The 22,049-nt window shown below is 40.3% G+C and overlaps 1 protein-coding gene across 1 annotated transcript; it reads right to left on the bottom strand.

The window, feature by feature from the left end:
• Positions 1–1,671: 1,671 nt before the first annotated feature.
• On the bottom strand, positions 1,672–5,679 carry LOC142209411 (keratin, type I cytoskeletal 47 kDa-like). Its single transcript, XM_075278401.1, has 8 exons — positions 5,189–5,679; positions 4,639–4,721; positions 3,880–4,036; positions 3,237–3,398; positions 3,002–3,127; positions 2,480–2,697; positions 2,149–2,279; positions 1,672–1,912 (listed from the first exon to the last, which is right to left on the bottom strand). The coding sequence occupies exons 1-8, from the start codon at positions 5,630–5,632 to the stop codon at positions 1,812–1,814; spliced, it is 1,422 nt and encodes a 473-aa protein (XP_075134502.1). The 5' UTR covers positions 5,633–5,679; the 3' UTR covers positions 1,672–1,811.
• Between the last annotated feature and the right edge of the window lie 16,370 nt (positions 5,680–22,049).

Below are 22,049 nucleotides of genomic sequence, written 5' to 3'. Positions count from 1 at the left end.
CTCTAGTAGAAATGGAGATGATATATGATTATTCCTCTATATCATTTTTGAACGTTTGGCAAACATAAAGTACTGGTGTGTGCTTACTCTTAGGCTCCCCATATTAGTTCCATTGGTTTTAATTTTTTCTGCTCTGTTGTGGAAGCGCTGGATACAACATGTTGCAGACAAACAGTGATCGGTGGACCCAGTTGCCTACAATAAGGTCTGTCAGGTTACTGCCATGCTGTCTAGCGTTGTACCAGACATAGTGGCCCAACATGCTTGTTTTTGTCTGCCATTTTTGATCTGTGATATGAGATGGTAAAAACACGATTAGTTGATATTCATCATTACATAGTAACATAGTTTGTAAGGCTGAAAAAAGGACTTATGGCCATTCTGTGAAGCCTGAGATGTTGATCCAGAAGAAGAGGAATATGAATTGCTCTCGAAACCTTTCTTGAACAACTTTTTTCTGGCAGAGTTCTGTAGTCTTACTGCTCTTACGATAAAGATCTCATTCTGCATCCGTGTAGAAAGCTTTTTCCCTCTAAATGTAGAAGAAATCCTGGCAGAGATCTCTCCACTGGTCTTTGATGTCTTCATATGTATTTGTTAGGTCATTCTTAATCATCTCTCTTCCAAAACAAATCACCTTAGTTTTGATAGTCGTTCTGGGTTGTGTAGTCCATCCAATCTGGTTATTACTTTGGTTACCTGCCTTTGATCCACGCAAGCTCTACTATTTGTTTTGTGTACAATAGTTTGTAAATTGGCAGGATTTTGTTTGCATCATTTCCATCCATTTCCATGATCTCATTTACTTTGACAGCAGCTGTCTGACACTGGCCACTACAGCTAAGTTTACTGTTGTCTGAAATTCCTGTTTCCGTTGCATTTTTCCCATCATTTTCCCATTTAGTAAGTACAATTTGACATGTATTTCCCCTTCCGATGTGCATATACCATTTCAGGTGACAAAATGAATACCGAAACCACTTACAACTGTCAGGGATAAATACACATTATATCATAATAGTAATCCCAGAACCACCAGGAGGGTTATGTATTGACTCCTAAATAATATAAAGGGGTTGTCAAATAAACTAAGGTGGCACATGGTTGAAAACAAAAGTGGCTAGTGCCCAGAGTTGCCCTTTTTAATTGTCCTTGCCGGGGTTCTTGTCTATATTATTGGTTTCCATCCTAAGAGTGACAATACTTTATATGATACCAAACAGAAAGATGCATCCGTGTACTTATACATTCCATTCTGTTTGGGGGATATTTTACTAAACTGGCTTTCCTTTTGAACGAAATATTAGAAATTGCTGCACGTTTATATTTATAACATAAGTTAATCTTTTCAATAACTTCCATAACAAGCCGGGGAAGATGCAAGAAAAGTTTTATTGAATTAAAAAGGAAAACAACTTGAAGAGAACTTGTCTCATTAAAAATGCAATTCATTCTGCAGTCAGTATGTTATAGGACGCACAACGTTATGTTATAAGTAGAAAGTTATATAGTTATGCAAGGATTTAGTATAATTGTTCATTTAACTCTCGGCTCATTCTGAGCTTGGGAGTCCAGTAGGCGGTCCTATTAAGTGATTAACAGTCTGTCCTATATGAGTGTGCATACAGACATAGCTATCAATCATTGAGTAGACCCGCCCACTGGACTATATATCAGTCTGGATACAGAATGGACTGTATTTTCATGATGACATGTTTGCTTTAATGTCGCATTCATTTAGAAGAGTAGAATTACTGAAGTATCCCACAAGCCGACACCACTCTCTTCTGTTCACAACTTGTTTTCTCTTTTTAGTTTATCTTTTCTTCAACCTCTTTAACCTGCTGTGAAACCACCTTCCCATTCACGACTTCTTCCACTATGGTCTTCACCTTTCTGGTTTTTGTTGGGTCTAAAAGAAAATGTAGATTACATGCATAAGATTAAGATGCAATAAGAGTTGTATGGACCTTCAGAGAATGGTCAGGTCTACAATTTCATCCAATTAGCAAATTTTGACTACTAATCGAGCCACAGTAAGAACATTCATAGTTACATAAAAACTCAAGAGCTTGTCTATTTTTTCTAAATGTTACTTCATTGGAGGTAAGTTAGTCACTTGGACATTTTGTTTTGACATCAACTTACCTTTCTTGGAGTCTACAGAAGATGTCTGTGATGTTGAAACCTTTGATCCTGAGGCAGATGATGATGAGTACTGGGATGATGAGAACTGGGATGATGACTGTGAGGAGGATGACCTGCTACCTGAGGATTGACTGCAGGAGATATAAAATGTATAATTTAAACATTTTCTTTCTATGTTTGAAGGACTACGTTGGGTGAAACTGTACAACGATAGGTTCTTTGAGACAAGTTAGGGTTGTAGTTGACCATATTAAACTGAGTACTATTGAAGCCTTTTCTATATCCTAAATATATATAGCTTCTTTAGAGTTGCAGGATCACTTGTGCTTACCCCAGTTCTCCATCCAGCAGACGGCGGTAGGTTTCAATTTCCATTTCCAACCTGGTCTTGATATCAAGAAGTTCTCTGTATTCCTGGCTCTGTCTCTCAATGTCTGATCGGATTTGGATCAACTGTTCCTCAATTCCACTAATAACAAGTTGGAGCTGCTGAAGTTGGGCTCCATAGCGGGCTTCTGTTTCAGCCAAGGTGTCTTCAAGGGATTTTCTCTAAATTTTGTAAAGAGGACATAGAGGTTAGCAAAAGAAAAAGAAATACCAGCTTTTTAACATACTAATTGATTGATATATTCTTTTATTGAATGGTCTAGCTAGAGATGATCATGTTCATGAAGACAATGGAGTGAAACCTATGAGAGACGACCATTTAATATTGTAATATAAGTGGCCAATATGAATAGTATGGGATACTATAAAAAATCTAGTCTTCTAAAAGAGCAGACCTTTTTGGTGAAAATGTAATTTTAATATTTTACTGTATAATATTTTCCATATACTGAATTGCTTGACTCACCATTGCCAACTGAGACTGTAGTTCAATCTCCAAACCTTGGAGGGTACGTCTGAGATCAGAAATTTCGGACTTGGTTGTCTGCACCTGTTCCACTCCAGCTGAGATTTCCTTCTTCAGTTCACCACTCTGGAATAGTTCAATATGTTTTAAAATCCAGTTTTGTGTAAAGTAAAATCTAGTTTTGTGTAAAGCACCACTTCATTGTGTATAATGGCATTGGATGAATGAAGCTTACCTTCTGGTTGAACCATGCCTCTGCTTCCCTGCGGTTCTTCTCTGCCAATAGTTCGTAGTCTGCTCTCATGTCGTTCAGAGCCTTGGTGAGATCTTGCCCTGGTGCAGCATCAATTTCTACATTGACATTTCCAGCAGCGCTGCCCTTTACAACTCCTAATTCCTGTTGATTGAGATATAAGAAATGATGTCAAGGATCTGAGGACATTTTATTTATTCCTGTCCTGGCAAAGTAAGGTTGTAAGGGAGAGACATAGCTTTAGAGGGTTCACAAGTAACAGTCATGCCCAAGTCTTGGTGCCACCAGGGCCCAAAAACTACTCTTCTACATGTTTATGACAAGTGAGGGTATAGTTACACATTATTTTTTGGGGCCCAGAAGCTTAAGTTTATGCCTCAATGTATACTATAGGCCGAGTGAGTATCATTTCTCAAGAAATCCTCTGTTGAAAGTTAAAAGATAAAATTGACTTTGACAGAAGTTGACATTTGATTGGGCAAAGTTATGGCAGACCTCAAAGACCCCATAGGCTAATATGCCTCCTATGCTATTTTCTATATTATTAGTAGTATATTTGTATTGTATATATCTATGTATTTGACTATCCCTGAGAAAAGTATATAAGAACTTAACAAATGCCTACCTCCTCATGGTTCTTCTTTAGGTAGGCCAGCTCTTCCCTCAGGCTCTCAATCTGTATCTCCAAGTCTGATCTGGCCAGGGTCAACTCATCCAAGACTCTACGGAGTCCATTGATGTCAGCCTCAACACTCTGGCGGAGAGCCAGCTCATTTTCATACCTTAAAAAAACACCCCAAGAGGTTAAATATATGCAGTATAGGAAAAAAGAAAATATTGCAAACAATAATGAAAGATATGTGCCACCATAGAACTATTCAAAGACTTTTACTAGCACTAAAGATGCATTGTGTAGCTGAAAGTAGAGAGTGAACATTTAAGACAAGTTCTGCCATATTGGTCTGGAACCTAAAGGGGGCTTTTTTTCCCTCAATGAAAGTTTGTTATTCAGTTGTTATATGGGCAAATGACAGTGCATGGAGCCAACGTGTAACTCCAACAGAAGGTTACACTACCTACATATATACAGTAGTCTTTAATACAGTGTTTGCAGATGGCCAAGCATCCACTTCTCCATGGCAGCCATGTCTACAAGTTCTTGTGATAGAGACCTAGAAGCCACATGCCCTTCTAGCAGTTACAACTCCCAGTCTCAATAAGAGGGTATAAAGTATCGCCACCCACTGTCCATTGCCTTCAATGATGAGAAATGATAAGCAATGGCTTGGATATATGTAAGGCCCAGTTATCAAGCAGTGTGTCTTGTCATTAAGCCTTGAAGACTATGTACATTGCATATTAGCTATAGATAGATTAGACTTACTTCAGTCTGAAGTCATCTGCAGCCAGTCTGGCATTGTCAATTTGGAGGACAATACGGGAGTTGTCAATGGTGGCAACTGCGATCTAGAAAAAAAACCAGAAGTATATATGGTAAGTTAGGGTTAGGTTTGCTTGGACAACATAAGTGAAAAATATCTGCAGTACTGAAGGGTTCAAACAGACAGATAAGTCAATTAAAACCCTGAAACTTTGTATGTATAAACAACATTCGTGAAAAAAATATCAAAAAACATGGCGGTCTTAATGCAAAGTCTACTTTAAATATGAACTTAGCCTTAAACTAGCGCTATCATGCTGTAATTATAGTACTGATATATAGTACTAACGTGACATGCTTTGTCTTTAGAGTCAATTGCTTCAAAAATGATAAATGGCAGGTTGGTAGCATAAACCCATTACTTCACTCTAGGTATTATGGGTAACGTGCACTCTAATACAAGGAAGTGTGGGTAAACACATATAAGACCCTGAGCTAGAAATGCTATAGAGCACTTATCTCATATCTCAGAAAGTAATATATAGAATTATACCTTGTTTCTCAGGTCTTCAATGGTCTCATAGTACTTGCTGTAGTCTTTGGAAGCGGCACCAGCTCCAGCACCAACTCGTTTCTCGTACCAATCTCGGATCTTAATTTCTAAGTCATTGTTGGCAGCCTCTAGTGCCCTCACTTTATCCAAGTAGGAAGCCAGACGGTCATTGAGGTTTTGCATGGTCTGCTTGTCATTTCCACCAAAGCCACCAAAGCCAGCACCTGCTCCACCACCAAAGCCACCAGCTCCACCAAAGCCACCAGCAGAGAACCCACCGGATCCAACAGCAGAGCTCAAAGAGAATGCTGCACCAGATCCACCACCATAGCCTCCAGAAAAGCCTCCTCCATAGCTACTGCCACCACCAAAGCCACTTCCAAAGCCTCCAGATGAGCTTGAAACTTGATAGGATGATGCAGAGCTTGAACGATAGGAAGTCATGGTGGCTGAATTGCTACTGGAGCTAACCAGGGCAATGTGTGTAAAATAAGAAGTCTGGATAAAGACTCTGGTCTTCACTCTCTATTTATATAGCTTGTCAGGGGAGTTTCATTGTCAAAGGGATCATCCTCTTAGAGAAAGAAAAAAAAATTGCATGGTCAACACCTGTTTAAAGCCTCCCCTGATAGATTCAGACCATTCTGTTAGAATGTATGCTGCCCTAGGGCTGTTTGTTATATGTTGGCTAGAAACTGGGAGAGGCAAATTCCTCTTTTCTTCAAAAGGTAAAACAGTCCTTCTCACTCACCTTGCCCTCGGCTTCCTCATATCAAATTTACAATCTGTCAGCTTTAGGCAATTTCATATCTTCAGTTCAGAGGCCCCTCAAGTAAATCTTTAAGATACCTTGCCTGCAGATGCAAGCATATCTTCTTTTCACATCAATTTTGCTAATAACCTTTTATTGCACATAGCATAGTGAAGAAGTTACTGAAGCGAAATGAACTGTGCTATTTGCAGAGAACTTATAAGAATATGGTAGGGTTATATCATTGGGGGGTATGTTAGTACCGTGTTTCTCCAAAAATAAGACCTGGTCTTATATTATTTTTGCTCAGAAAGATGGGTTAGGGCTTATTTTCAGGGATGTCTTACTTTTTTCTATGAAAAACAATCCACTCGCTAGACCCCCTTACATCCAAAACAATTTCAAATAGGAAAGTGCTAATGGTGGGTGGGCTCTCACATGCAGAACTGTGTCACTCTTGTCTCAGGCACCTTGCCATTCCTTGCGTTCCACTGCAGCCAAGTGTAGCAGTTGGCTCCCACTGGTGACCGGAGGCAGCCACAATGTATTCATGCCAGCAGGACTACCCGATCTATGTGTGAGAAACCAGAACTACCAGTGGTCAACCCTTATCGTTGTAGAGTACTCTCTCACTAGTGCCATCTTGTGCAGATAGCTCCCTTAAGTCAATGTGTGATTCTCTTGGGGGTGCAATTCTAGAGTGTCTGCTTTCATTGATGAAGGGTCTGCTGCATCTGTTCTGCTCTAGTCCATTCACTTTTTTTTTTACATGTATAGCAGACTGCACACTTTTTTTATGAACTGAAGCTAGGGCTTATTTTTGGGGAAGGGATTATTTTCGGAGTAGGGCTGATTTTCGGGGGAAAAGAGCTTATTTTTGGAGTTGGGCTTATATTTCAAGCATACACCAAAACTCCTGAAAAATCATGCTAGGGCTTATTTTTGGGGGAATTAAATTATTAGTATTTTAGTATTAGAATATTTAGTATTACTTCTTATAAATATTTTCACATTGTGCCCACTTACTCAGAGGCATTGCACTTAAAGAGGACCTTTCATCAGATTGGGCACATGCAGTGTTATCTACTGCTGGAAAGCTGACAGTGCGCTGAATTCAGCGCACTATCGGCTTTCCCGATCTGTGCCCGGTGTAAAGCACTATGGGTCCCGGGACCGTATCGCTTTAGTGTCAGAAGGGCGTTTCTGACAGTTAGCCAGGGACGCCCTTCTGCCTCGCAGCGCCTATCGCGTTGTACAGTGTGAGCGGGGAGGAAAGCCCCCTCCCTCTGCTCACACAGCTTGTCCATAGACGAGTATTATCAGGAGCGGGAGGGGGGAGTTACTCCCCGCTCCACAGTACAGTGCGATAGGTGCTGCTGGGCAGAAGGGCGTCCTTGGCTAACTGTCAGAAACGCCCTTCTGACACTTAAGCGCTATGGTCCCGGGACCGATAGCGCTTTACACCGGGTACAGATCGGGAAAGCCGATAGTGCGCTGAATTCAGCGCACTGTCAGCTTTCCAGCAGTATATAACACTGCATGTGCCCGATCTGATGAAAGGTCCTCTTTAAGCCATCCCTTGTCTTATTTGACGCCCACTTGTAGGTCCCAAATAATGTTATATAGAGCACAGTAACCAACTTTTTGAAGTGTAGGAGTAAACTTATGTAAACACAGGTACAATACACAAACTCCATATGGTTGAATTGGATTTCCTCGTCAGTATAAACTTGCTGTTCTGTCCATCATGCGTCCCATATAATGAAACAGTATGATATATGTGACACAACGCAGATATACTTTGTTAATATTCATGATAATTGATGTTTCAGGCCCTCTTACAAACTTTGCACTGGGGCTCAAGAGCTACGCATTATGTCTATGAAACGTTCTGTAATATTGTCCTATATGACTGTTGATGTAGAGGGGCAGCATTCTATACGGAGCATCTCTGCACTCTCCAATCTTCACTTTGGGAGCTATATGGGGGGCTAGAAGCACCCCTGGAGTCTTTGTATAAACTTAACATTGCAGTCGGAATGTGAACTTTAACCCCTTCCCGCCGATGGCATTTTTTGATTTTCGTTTTTCGTTTTTGACTCCCCTCCTTCTAAACCCCATAACTTTTTTATTTCTCCGCTCCCAGAGCCATATGAGGTCTTAATTTTTGCGGGACAAATTTTTCTTCATGATGCCACCATTAATTATTCTATATAATGTACTGGGAAGCAGGAAAAAAATTCAGAATGGGGTGGATTTGAAGAAAAAATGCATTTCTGCGACTTTCTTACGGGCTTTGGTTTTACGGCGTTCACTGTGCAGCCAAAATGACATGTCCCCTGTATTCTGTGTTTCGGTACGGTTCCAGGGATACCAAATTTATATGGTTTTATTTACATTTTGACCCCTAAAAAAAATTCCAAAACTGTGTTAAAAAATTTTTTTTCTAAAAGTCGCCATATTCCGACGGCCGTAACTTTTTTATAGGTAAGTGTACGGGGATGCATAGGGCGTCTTTTTTTGCGGGGCCGGGTGTACTTTTTAGTTCTACCATTTTCGGGAAATGTTATTGCTTTGATCACTTTTTATTCAAATTTTTATCAGAATCAAAACAGTGAAAAAATGGCGGTTTGGCACTTTCGACTATTTTTCCCGCTACGGCGTTTACCGAACAGGAAAAATATTTTTATAGATTTGTAGAGCGGGCGATTTCGGACGCGAGGATACCTAACATGTATATGTTTCACAGTTTTTAACTACTTTTATATGTGTTCTAGGGAAAGGGAGGTGATTTGAACTTTTAATTCTTTTTATATTTTTTTATATTTTTTTTAACTTTTTTTTTTTTTTTTTGCATTTATTAGACCCTCTAGGGGTGTCGAACCCCAGGGGGTCTGATCACTAATGCAATGCATTACAATGCTAATGCATTGCAATGCATTGCAAAAAAGCATCCTTTCTTTTGCAGGCTGCATAGACCAGCCTGCAAAAAAGAGGATTTGCAGACAAGCCTGGGAGCCTGTACAAGGCTCCCAGCTGTCATGGCAACGGGACGTCAGCCCTGGAGCATGCTCCAGGAGCCGGCGATCCCGGCCAAAATGGCGGCACCCATGCGCCGCCGGGAAAATGGCGCCTCCGGCGCCTTTGACCGCGGCACCGGAGGGGTTAATGCCTCTGATCGGTCCGGGGACCGATCGGAGGCATTAGAGCCGGTTGTCTACTGCTTAAAGCTCCCGGGCGGTCGCCATAGTTACAGACCCGACATGCGCCGTACTATTACGGCGCATGTCGGGAAGGGGTTAAAATGCAGTCAAGGAAATCTCTAGGTATTAGAACTGAGCTTCCTACAGATATGATAGTACCAAAATAGTCTTTTATCACCCTGCAATTGTCACACTGTTTTAAGATATGTTATAAGAAAGAGTAAGCACATTTGTCACAGATTACTAGATTATTTTTGGCTGAGTCACAGAGTTGCTGCTCACTCATCTAGTTCATGTTTGGCCACAACCCTGTTTTAGACCTCCAGGCACAACTGAATTGTCAGCCCACTTCTACGTACAGCAATTTAGGACTTTTTCATATGGTGAGTTTTGAGATTATCTTTGACTGCCTTCCACATTCATGTAAACCAGACACTGAGATCTCTTTCCAGCAGATATCTTGGGTAGCAGTACAGGTCCAAGGAACCACAAGGCAGCAGCGGGTGGTCAGCAGGTTGCCCCAGAGAGTAAATTGTAGTCGTGCGGTGTGGGTCATCAACAAGAGGGCAATGCAGTACAGTGGGAAAACCAAAGGGAACATCAGACAGGCCAAGTTGGTAACAGGTGTACAGCAATATGAAACAGTGATCAGGAAGCAGAGGTCTAGCGGCAAGCCGGGGTCATAAACAGGAGCAGGCACAGTATACAAATCAGGAGGCAAAGGCAAGATCAAACGTCAAGTCAAAGGGCCAGAAACACAGGCAATCAGACAACAGGAAAAACACTTACTATAAGGACACTACGTACAACTGAATAGCCAGAACCCTCCTTAAATAGGCTTCGGCCCGCCGCTAGGCAAAAAAACGGAACTCCTGTGTCCGGCTTAAGAGGAGACTGGCAACCCCCGCACAATGCTGCAGAGGTTCTGGCCTGTCTACTGAGACCCATAAGCAGGGGACTTGGGAGCACAAGGAGGAGAGGGCCGGCAGCCTCCACATAGCACTGCGGGGGCTCCGACCCTGGTCCTGACAGTTTTATTTAATAGAATTTTTCGAGATTTTAATATTATTGACTGATTATTAGTATTTAGCAAAAAAGAAAAAAAACAAAAATTTAGATTAATGCGCTCCCCATGATCCAAAACCAAAAAAAAAAAAAGAAAAGAAAAAAAGTTTAACAATAGTAAAATCGTCTTAAGCCAAATGGCTTTATAATGGTAAGTATAGGAGATGGCTGCACACCCTAGTTGACCGACTGGCTGGAAACGTGCAATCGGTGGGAGACTATAAGAACAAACAAAAAGAAAAAACCTGGTGGCGCACACCAAAAAACGTTGTATATATTTTTGAATTTATTAGGATAACGTGTTTCGGGGCTATACCCCTTCGTCAGATCTAATCCAAAGACACAAACAACAAAAAAACGTCTTCTGTTTGAGCATAAAATCAATTAACAGAAATACAATTAAAAAACAATTTTTATAAAAAAGATTTTTCAAAAAACTTATAAAAAACATTAGACCTAAAAAATTCATATAACCATATATGCATACACATACCTCTACACCCATAATTACTGGTATGCATTAATATAATATAACCATACTTGTAAATGAGAATAAAATGTTTCAAACATTATTTCAACATATAACACATTTAAAATAATAATAATAATATGTATGTAGGTATGTGTATGCATATATGGTTATATGAATTTTTTAGGTCTAATGTTTTTTATAAGTTTTTTGAAAAATCTTTTTTATAAAAATTGTTTTTTAATTGTATTTCTGTTAATTGATTTTATGCTCAAACATAAGACGTTTTTTTGTTGTTTGTGTCTTTGGATTAGATCTGACGAAGGGGTATAGCCCGAAACGCGTTATCCTAATAAATTCAAAAATATATACAACGTTTTTTGGTGTGCGCCACCAGGTTTTTTCTTTTTGTTTGTTCTTATATTGACTGATTATTAGAATATAAAATTAAAATTAGATCAGTGAAGGTCAACTAGGCAACTCCAAAAATCTATAGTGTGGACAAGTGCACCTTCATTTTTATAGGCCTGTAACGTTTCATGGCCTGTTTGTAGCTGTCTCATTCAAGTAATTGGGATTCAGTTGCAGCACCAGGCACAACCTCTATATAATGTTTGGTGCTTGTATACAAAGAAGTGGACACAAGGCTCTATAGAGCACCACAGCCTCTTCAGACAGCTGTTCGGTGGGATGTTGGGTTTCGGAGCAACACTAATGACATAGGTGACCTATCTTAAAGTTTATCAAATTATCATCCTGGAATATCTTAGTTGTAGTTGAAATACCATCCGCAACCTGTTGACATGTGTAGTGCTGTTTCTGTAGGAAAGCCGCCCTGTTTTTCCTGTACAAACACTTCAAATTTTCAAAGATGTTAAAAAAGTTGCGCCTTAAAGGAAAGTGTCAGATATGACATACAGTGATGACAGGTGCAAAGCAGAACCTGCAGGTATCCTGGAGGAGATTTTGGTGAACATAAAAATTACCTTCAGTTACTATTTTTTTTACTTTTATACAAAGGCTTGAGCGCATGGGCACAAAGCTAGTATAGCATTGCACAGAGACAACGCAGCTCCTTAGTTTGACACTACATGGCCTCTGTCACTGCCATCCAGGCTCCATTGATAGCCATATGCTTCTGTATGAAATCAACACACATACATAGGTACAGTTTAGGAAACTTGCACATCTATAGGTAAGTCCAATTACAGCTTCATAATAGGATAGCATTCATGAACTATATGAAAGAGAATATATATTTCCACCTTTCCCAGTGTTTAACCTCATTTTTAATATGGGCAAAAGTGCATCCAGATTGGTTGTTGTAAATAAGATTTGTGATTTCCCCAATGTGGGACTATTAAAGGATTATCTTATCTTATAGTTCCCATTAATTGTGCTGAATTGTTGACCTTCACGTGTTGGTTCATGTGACCCGATATCTATACGTACAGCCTTTTATTGCTCCTGCGATCTGTGCTTTCTTCTGTTATGTTGACCTTATCTGAAATCCAGGACCTCTCAAAGGCTACAAATTTCTACCAGTGAGCTATATTGTAGCTATAGGTGTGAAAACACATCATCCTTCTTCTACATTAGAAGGCACCAGTACTATGTATGGCACATGGAGCATGGGAGGCCCTGGTATAGATTACTCCTCTGGTCTTTGCTGTGGAGAACCACCATTTTGCTTCTTCTTGGATTAGTGTCAATTCAGAGATGGCTGATCTAAGTGGGTCAGAAGATGTTGGTGCCTGGCACCAAAGGGACAGGCAGAGATATGGTCAATGGACAAGGTAAGTACAGGGCAGGCAGAGTTTGTACATAGCAGAGTTGAGGCAAAAGTCAGGGTAAGTGTCAATATAGTTATCAAGCAAGGGTCATGACAGGCACAACAGGTTTTCAGTTTTAAAACGATGGACATCGTGTGTTCTTGCTATTTTAATGGTCCACCTCTACTTTATGCAACAATAGTATGAACCTAGCACTAACCTGGCCGATAAAATGACAGGGCTAGTCTTCTCAAGCCTTATCTTCCTCATTCTTTGAGTTCTTATTCTTGTATGGAAGTGCTGGTCTCTTGCTCCTCACAGGCACCACCTGCCACAGTATGGCTATGTTCTTTGCCTGATGATGGTTACTGGTAGCACCTTTCTCACCACACACCCGTGTGGGCCAGGCTCTCTAAAGTGCCATTTGGCTCCTGGAGGGTGACTCATCCAAACCCTCATGGGTCGCTGCTATGGGAAATTGTACTTTGTGAAGGGACCGCTATGGGACATTATACTGTGTGGAGTCTACTTTGGGACATTATAGAGTATGTAAATAAGGGATCATACCATGTGGTGGCCAGGAACAGGGGGGCTATGGCATGTGGGGGTCCAAGTCAAAAGTTTGCTATGGGGGTCTTTGCTAGTTATGCTCTTGGCTTTTACAGTTTTAACCCCTTGCAGTGAAGAGGGAAAACAATTAATATGGGCAGCAGATTGAATATGGAATCTCAAGTCAAAAAGCCAAACGTCTCTTGAATGCAGTGTATGAGAATTAATGAAGTATGGTATAATGCATGAAGATATATGAATGCAGGGCCTCTCTAGGGGACGTCCAGGGTTACAGACCCTCATTTTTTTCTCCCTTATTCTCCTCTTGTCCTATGCGTTCCCTTTTGGGTATTATATTTTTGCTCCCTTTACCCCCTTTTCTGTTACAAATGAACTTACGCGAAAAGCTTATGCAATTCTACAAGATTCCAGAAGTTTCCATCAGTTTTGAGCCAATTCTGATTGGTCAGTGGATATTGAGCAGGAAATCAATGATATTTTAAATTCTTCATTCCCCGAATGAACAGGCAGATGACAGAATTTGTCCCTCCATTATCACGGTTGTTTATTTACTGGGGCCTTCTGCAGTTTTGGCCTTTATTATCTCAGTTAGGAATAAATGGTTATATACTGATGGTTTGTATTGAGTTTGGCCATAAAAAACACTGGGTCCTATTTTCACCATAAATGCTTTTTTTTTTGTAGATTGTGAGCCCCACGCAGAGCTCACAATGACCATTTTTCCCTATCAGTATGTTTTTGGAATATGGGATGGAAATCCATGCAAACACGGGGAGAACATACAAGCTCCTTGCAGATGGTTTGTTGCCCTTGGCGGGATTTGAACACCAGGACTCCAGCGCTGCAAGGCTGCAGTGCTAACCACTGAGCTACCATGTGGCCCCCGCCATAAATACTTTGTCTGCTATTTATTAGTATATGGGGCTTGCATACATAGAAACAGGTAGCCCTACTATTAACCCTACTTGATGTAAAGGGTGTTGGCCTCTGTGCATAGGAACATTCCCAGACACTGATGTTGTAGCAGCAGGAGGTTGCGGGTGTCTGTAGGGTCCATGCAGAACATTGCGCCAAAATTCTAGTTAGGAGTGGCACAGAGAAATGATAAAAAGGCAGAGTTTGGGGTCAGTAGTGAAGTATGCAACTAAACTGTATGAGATACCTGAGGACCCTATTCAGTCAGTAGAAGTGCAGAAGGCTATGATATGTGTGTGTGTTCATAGGTTTTATGATGGAACAGATTAAAGGGTCGTCCATGTAGAGTGGTGCAGTGTGGTCTAGTGGAGTTACTGTGAGTCAGAAATGTTGCAACACAAAAACACTGCATTTTACATTACCTGCAAAGTGGATGGGATTCTGGCTAATCCCATCCACACATTGCAGAAAAACATTAGTATTTTTGATAATTGCAGTATGTAAATTATAACTACAGAAATGCTGGTACGTTCCATATAGGTATAATAGAGGCAGAAGAAAGAAATGCAATGCTGCATGGGGGCTTAACCTCAAGTATACAAACATGTCATACAAAGATGCTTAATGCTAATGTAATGTGTATGGGCAGCTTTTCAGAAAGTGACCAGCAGATATCAAAACACTAACTGCCCCAGTCAGTGGCGAAATTAGGAATGGCGGTGACCCGTGGTGAACTTTTGACATTGGGCCCTCACCAACCAATACTGAAGACCCTGACTGACCGACTTGCCCCCCACATTCCTGCTAACACTATTATGCCCCACAATAGCCCTTGCACACACAGTATGATGCCCCATAGTGGCCCCTGCACACACAGTAGGATGCCCCATAGAGGCCCCTGCACACAGTATTATGCCCCATAGTGGCCCCTGCACACACTATTATGCCCCATATTGGACACTGCACCCACTATTATGCTCCATTGTGGACACCCATGAGTATAATAATCGGAGACCCAAGGGAGGATACAAACTTAAAAAAACACTGTTACCTACCTCTCCCTGGGCTCCGCTGCACTTCCCGGTGATGTTGGCCATCTTCAATGATGTACAGGACGTCATGTAACCGGGGGCCTGCCTGTGACATGAGGGATGTCACGTATGTAGGCCCGAAGCCTGCCCGAAAGTAAATAGGGCCCGTTACCGGCTGGAGTTGCTCCAGCCGGTAATGCGGTAATGGTCTATTAAAAAAAAAAAATGCAGCGGTAGCGGCTGTTGCCGGGCCCCCTAATGTCCCTATAGTGTTGAACCAAAGGAAGGGAAAAAAAAAAACATGAAGCAGATGTGAATTGCCCCATGTGAGGGCAAGTCACCTCTTCTTAACTCACAATCCAGCAATCATAAAACCCTGGATCAACTTGTCTTTACCAAAAATCTATAATCTGTAACTTGTTTGTTTTCCATTCAAGAATGTACACTGAAAGTTACTTGCTCTGCTGCATTGATAGGTGTACATGATTCCAAAAAGGGAACCGCACACTTATGAACATAATGATTAAAAAAATTGCTACAAAGCATGGGGCTGTATAAGATAAGATAATCCTTTAATAGTCCCACCATGGGGAAATTCATTGTGTTACACCAGCATGGATAATACAGTAATATATTCAAGAAAGAACACATACAGCTCAGAATAACAGATAGAAAAGATACTAGGAGTCATAGCAACTAAAAAGAAAAGAAAAAAACTTCAGGATCATTTAGTTCTCTGTGCGAAGTGATGTTGATTATACAGCCATGTGTATCCATGTGTCATAATGGATCCCCACACTGTAGTTTCTACTCTGTTAGCCAGCCATCTAATAAATGGTGGGAACTCTGCTATTACAAGTTCTTTATATATCTATATATCCTTTCAGTGGCAAACTTTTGACATGGCCCCTCCCGACCGACACCGAAGACCTTGACCGTCCCCCTCCTCCGCATTTCTGCACACAGTATTATACCCCATAGTGGCCCTGCACACAGTATTATGTCCCTTAGTGGCCCCTACACACAGTATTATGTCCCTTAGTGGCCCTGCACATAGTATTATGTCCCTTAGTGGCCCCTACACACAGTATTATTTCTCTCAATGGCCCCTAAACACAGTATTATCCCCCATAGTGGCCCCTGCACACAGTATTATGTCCCTTAGTGGCCCCTGCACACAGTATTATATCCCATAGTGGCCCCTGCACACAGTATTATATCCCATAGTGGCCCCTGTACACAGTATTATGTCCCATAGTGGCCCCTGCACACAGTATTATGTCCCATAGTGGCCCCTGCACACAGTATTATGTCCCTCAGTGACCCCTTCACACAGTATTATGTCCTTCAGTGGCCCTTGCACACAGTATAATGCCCCACTGTGGACACCCATAAACAATTATTATACTCTAAGGTTCAGTGCCCCAGCACTGAACCATATTGGGGCACTAAGTAGACACAGTATTGGAGTTTCATTAAGTCACCGTATGGCATTATTATTTGAATACTGAATATTATTTACTGAATGGCAGTGTTATGTCCACAATATATTGCAGTAGTAAAAGGCTACTGTATGGCGGTATCACGCAGGTTCTGAATGTAAGTATTATGTAAGTGCTGTCTATGTCTATGTGCACACCATGTCTGCTACTTTTGACCCTTTTGCAAATCTAAGATATTGGAATGATACTATTATATGCAATCTCCAGGCTAATATCACAAAGAATTTCAGACTGACGGGGCCAGGGGCACTAGAATTGTTGGTAAGGGAGTGGTATGAATTTATGTTATTTTTTTTTTAGGTTGACAAATGACTTATGTGTCTAACGTGTTCAGCAAGTTTATAAAAAAACATTATATATTAAAGTTTATATTATTCTATAATGGATTTATAAGGATTATACAATTAAGACAGTTATATAAAACTCTCCCACCATACAATAACTTATATAAGGGGTCAGGCAGATACATGTTTCACAGCTGTGGGGTGTACAGATCTGTAACACATCACCCAGCAGTCTATGGGAACATACTGTGCCTCATACATGCCTATAAGGAACTTTTTGCTACTGGTGTCTGAAGATTTCGGTGGTCTTCTGACCTGTATGTGTTAGGACAAGTCTAGGCAATTTGACACAGTCATTGACCTTAACTTGAGTCAGTTTTCAAAAAGGCTAATAGAGCAAGGTATTGTCATGTATCTGCAGGGCTCTTTATACTCAACATGCAAATGTCCTAGATAAGACATATGTCTGTGGTTGTTTTTTTTTTTTTTCTTCCAGAAATAGTGCCACTCTTGCAAATAGGCTGTATCTGGTATAGCAGTTCAGTCTATTGTAAGGGAATAGTGCAAGGTTAAAAGCCATTATTACAAGTGGTCTGCTGCAATAGTTCTTGTTCCCTTTAGTTCTTCTCTTGGTACCACTTTAGTTTTTCTCTTGGTACCACTGATCCTGGCGTTGTTTCAGCACAATTCTGCTCTCCACTGTCAGGGGGGCGTTTCCTGTCTGTCTGCTCCAGTCTAGGACCACCCACCTGACTGTAGAGAGCTATTACATTATCAACATATTCTGTTATGAGAAAGCTCTATTTTTTTTCATCCACTAGCTAGTGAGCATAGACGGCAGTTGCAGCATTGCACTGGAGTCCCTAAAGGGAAGCCATAGGCACATCAGCCATGTAAGAAGACACCAGTATTATAAATGGCATATGTTCCATTGTTTCCCACCAGCTTCGGGCTAAACTGTTCACATTCGCCCATATTTTATTGTTCCCGCATTTCATTTATTAGGTGACTTTACGCATTTATATGTATAAGGTCATTCACTATAATTCCCATACACTGATACAGTGCTATTCAGAGATCCAAGAAAGACAGACTGCAACAAAGCTATATGTTTGCTTCAGGGTACGACATATCTGCTGATATGAAACACATTCCTGAACTATGCTGTGAATTATTCTAATACACCAAAGTAAAAGTGCATGTTCACTTATCCAGACGATTTTACGGTTACAATATATCGCATTACTTGTAATTCATATCGCTAATCTTGTACTGCATTCTGTTGTATTGTGAGTGCCTGACTGGATCTTTCTGCAAAACTGCATTTATAATTCTATTGGGTGATATTGTACACCCCCAATAAATCAGTGTTCAGCCATTGAATACCCTGCCATCCCAGCACTGACGCCTTGAGCAAACCAGACCATAAGCGCTGATACCCAATTTGTTGTCATTTGGCTGCTGTAGCCTCTTCTACTGTAACGTGTGCACGAATGGGAAGAGTGACAGTCGCCTCTCCCTAATGACAAGAACTGCTTTGCCAAGCATGGATGTATATTGCGTAGTCAGGCAGATAGTGGTGAGCAAAAAGTCTAACCAACAGATATCTGAAGTATATGACTAGTGTAACCTCTTACGGATGTTCCTTATATTTTGTTTTTCGTTGCCGCCTAACCATATGAAGGCTTATGTTTTTTTTTTTATACAACCAGATGTAATTTTATAATCAAACACTGTTGTTCTTGCTAGTAGATGTCTTTTTTCAATTACTGGAAACTTCTGCATCAATATGGAGATGGAGGGATGGCATCCTCTACTATGCTTGATCATTATTCAGTCTATATTCACTTCTATTTGGATGCAGTATAAGAAATGTATTCCTACTGTAGGGAAGGTAGCTCGGTAGAAGCAGTGGTGCAGACCCAAACAGTCAAGACAGGGACACAAAAGGTATGTTCACACAGATTTTTTTGCAGGTGGATTTTGACATGGAATCCGCCTCAAAATCCATCTGCAAAAATAGCTCCCATTGACTTCAATGGGAACTGCTTGCTTTTTTTCCCCGTTAGCTAGTAGTGGAAAAAAGAAGCGACATGACCTATCTAGCAGCATCCGCGGCTTGAGACACGCTCCTGTTTAGGCCCATTCATTCGGGCTTAAACAGGATCGGGATGCCACGACAGAATGCCATTGCTGCATCAGCATCCTGTCGTGGCTAATCATAAAGAAATATATACAAGAAAAACAGCCATATCCACAAACTAATATAAAAATATATAGTTTTATTACTCTCCAATTAAAAAGTTTTACATGGACATACAATAACACATTACATAAATAACAAAAAATAAACAGGTTAAACCATGAGGTTTATAATGCCAGCAAACCAGAGTGATGTCAGAGAGATAAAGGCATAAATGTTTTAAAGTCACTATTTAGCCGTAGGCCGGGCAGCTGGGAGATTTAGTTGAATAATATAAATATACATATATATGCCATACTAAGCAAGCGGACCACCAAACCAATACTGTACAGAGTCACATATGGCATAATAGTTAAAAGTCAAGCAGCTCAACCTTATCCCAAAGTGCCCACATGTAAAGAAAATATGCCTTAGCTCACCTTAACATCATATAGACTGTCCGACGCGCGTTTCACCCCTGCTACAGGGCTTCGTCCGGGGACAATTGTCGACTAGAGATGACGTCTATTTATAGTCCATAGGCTTCCGCCCATGTCCAAAAAAAAATGGCCGCTGCCATTTGTATTGCGCATGCGGGGGTTACATAGACCCATATACATACAAATCCCTAAAAAACACCAAAATCTCAATCCCATAGTGTCCACAAAACCTAAATATATATAAGGAGGCGCCTTTGCGCATAATTACCAACTTCTAGCGGCGTTTTATAACATGATCCTTTCTGGATTCTCCAGGAACGGGTATTATCCTAGTGCGCCTGCGTTAAATTCAAAGCTCGCGATACTACGCTAGCTGTAATTTGCAGGTAGGCAGGCCATTCCGTCTATACCGCCCACTGTTGTTTTTCGTTCTTACTCTAATGTGGGTCACAGTGCGTCTGCGTGGAAATGTATCTAGCTATACTACGTTTTCTCCAATGTTCAGACGGACAGGCATTCCATATATACCGCCCACTACTGTTTAGTACTATTATTGTAAACATAACAAAATAAAAAACAAGTTCACCAAAGTCCCAACAATTGAATTCAATCTTTTAAACATGAAGTCAGTGTCACAATCTGTTAGATTACTGCTATTTAAAAATATATATTATAAATAGATGCAGATCATTATATAAGTGAAATAAGGTACATATGATACAAATATAAAAATTCTTTTGGGTAAAATACCCACATATTAATGATATAAGTACATTTATTAGTGTAAAAAACCAAAAATAAAAAATGTTTAAAAAATAATAATAATAAAAATTATAAAAAATTATAAAAAATTATTAGGAGGGGAATAGTGCCAGTGATGAGTGACCGGTGCGAAAGTGCAGGGAAAAGTGAAAAAACATTGAAATTAATGTGATACAATATAGTTAATAACAGTAAGGCTAACAACTGGAGTAGTTATATATTATGATCAATTCCTCCGTCGGTTATCAAATTTCATAGATGTTGACATAGTATCCGTTGTCCAGTAGAACTCACTCAAGTAGAGAAATGGATAATGGTGTTTAAATACTTCAAAGACAAAAAATAGAAACAAAAAATAATTAACATATAAATACGTCATCACAAGAACCTGAAAAAATAAGACCAAACAATGAAACACATAAAAAATACAAATACAAGTATAAAATAATAATATCCACTACATAATACAAAGACAATAGCTACCATGGATGAAATCCATGATTATGCTATTTACATAGAGATAATCTGAAACAGACACAAACCTTAAAGAAATGGGGCAAAACTAATGCTCTCATTGAGGCCCTGCGGGTGGAGTGTCCCCAATATGTAGATCCAGCGACTCTCCATTTGTGCCAGCCTTTTCCTCCAATCTCCTGCCCTGATACCAACTTGGACTTGATCTATTGCTCGCACCCTAAATAAAGAAGGATCTGAGTTATGAAATGCATGAAAATGCCTTGGGATTGTTTTTAATTGGCTAACATCAGTAACCCCCCTGCTGTTTTGAATTCCCAAAACGTGTTCTCTCACCCTGCGTTTAAATTCACGTGATGTTAAGCCAATGTAGATGAGATTACAAGGGCATGTAGCAAAGTAAATTACTCCCGTTGATTGGCAACTTAAATTTTTCTTGATCTTAAAGGTCTTACTCCGATCAAAATTCCAAAATGTGTCTGACACATCCACGTTAGTGCACGCTACACATTTTCCACAGGGTTTACATCCTGGTTTTGGTCCGGATTGTGTTAATGTCATCTGTCTTGGATTCCCTTCAAAGTGGCTATGCACCATTCTATCACGTAGGTTTTTCGCCTTCCTATATGTGATAGAAGGAGTGGAAGTCAGGTATTGTTTCAGGACTGGGTCCCTCAATAAAATTCCCCAATATTTTCGCAAAATAGATCTCTGCCTAGACCATTGCGACGTGTATGTCGTGATAAACCGTACTCTATCGTTTGACTGTTGCTCATTACCTCTGGTATATCTTCTTTTCTTGAGCAGTTCATTACGATTAGTAGTACGTGCTCTTACGTATCCTCTGGATATAGATCTATTATTATATCCTCTATTTTGAAATCTCGTGCATAGATCTTTTGCTGCTTTTTCGAATGACATATCTGTGGAACAGACTCTCCTCGCTCTAAGAAATTGGCCAATGGGAATATTTTCCACTAAATGTCTGGGATGTGCAGACCTAAAGTGGAGAAGGGAATTAGTCGATGTTGATTTTCTAAATAAATCAGTCTGTATTGATCCATCATCACTTACTCTTAATGCAATATCTAAAAATTCAATCATCTCACGACTATGTTTCCAAGTAAGTTTGATATTTTTGTTGTTGTTGTTGAGACCTTTCATAAATTGTTCTAATTCCTCCGGAGTGCCCTGCCAGATAAACAACACGTCGTCGATATAGCGCCACCAATATTGTACATGCTCAATGAGTGGAATGGGTTCCGTCAGAAAAATGTGTCTCTCCCACAGTCCCAAGAAGATGTTTGCGTAAGAGGGGGCGCAAGACGCCCCCATAGCTGTGCCTTGGAGCTGTAGGAAAAACGATCCATCAAAAGTAAAAAAATTATGTGTTAAAATAAATTTCAATAATTCCAATAGAAACCCACTCCACCCATCTTCC

The sequence above is a fragment of the Leptodactylus fuscus genome, chromosome 6, assembly GCF_031893055.1.
Source record: "Leptodactylus fuscus isolate aLepFus1 chromosome 6, aLepFus1.hap2, whole genome shotgun sequence".
Classification (NCBI taxonomy): Eukaryota; Metazoa; Chordata; class Amphibia; order Anura; family Leptodactylidae; genus Leptodactylus; species Leptodactylus fuscus.
This window is presented reverse-complemented; position numbering and strand designations above follow the sequence as displayed.

Excerpts from the sequence above, each read along its gene's own strand:
- LOC142209411 (XM_075278401.1), bottom strand. The coding sequence starts at position 5,632 with ATGACTTCCTATCGTTCAAGCTCTGCATCATCCTATCAAGTTTCAAGC. Across the intron at positions 4,722-5,188 it reads TTGAAGACCTGAGAAACAAG|ATCGCAGTTGCCACCATTGA; the intron begins GTATAATTCTAT and ends TTTTTTTTCTAG. Across the intron at positions 2,698-3,001 it reads TACAGTCTCAGTTGGCAATG|AGAAAATCCCTTGAAGACAC; the intron begins GTGAGTCAAGCA and ends TACAAAATTTAG.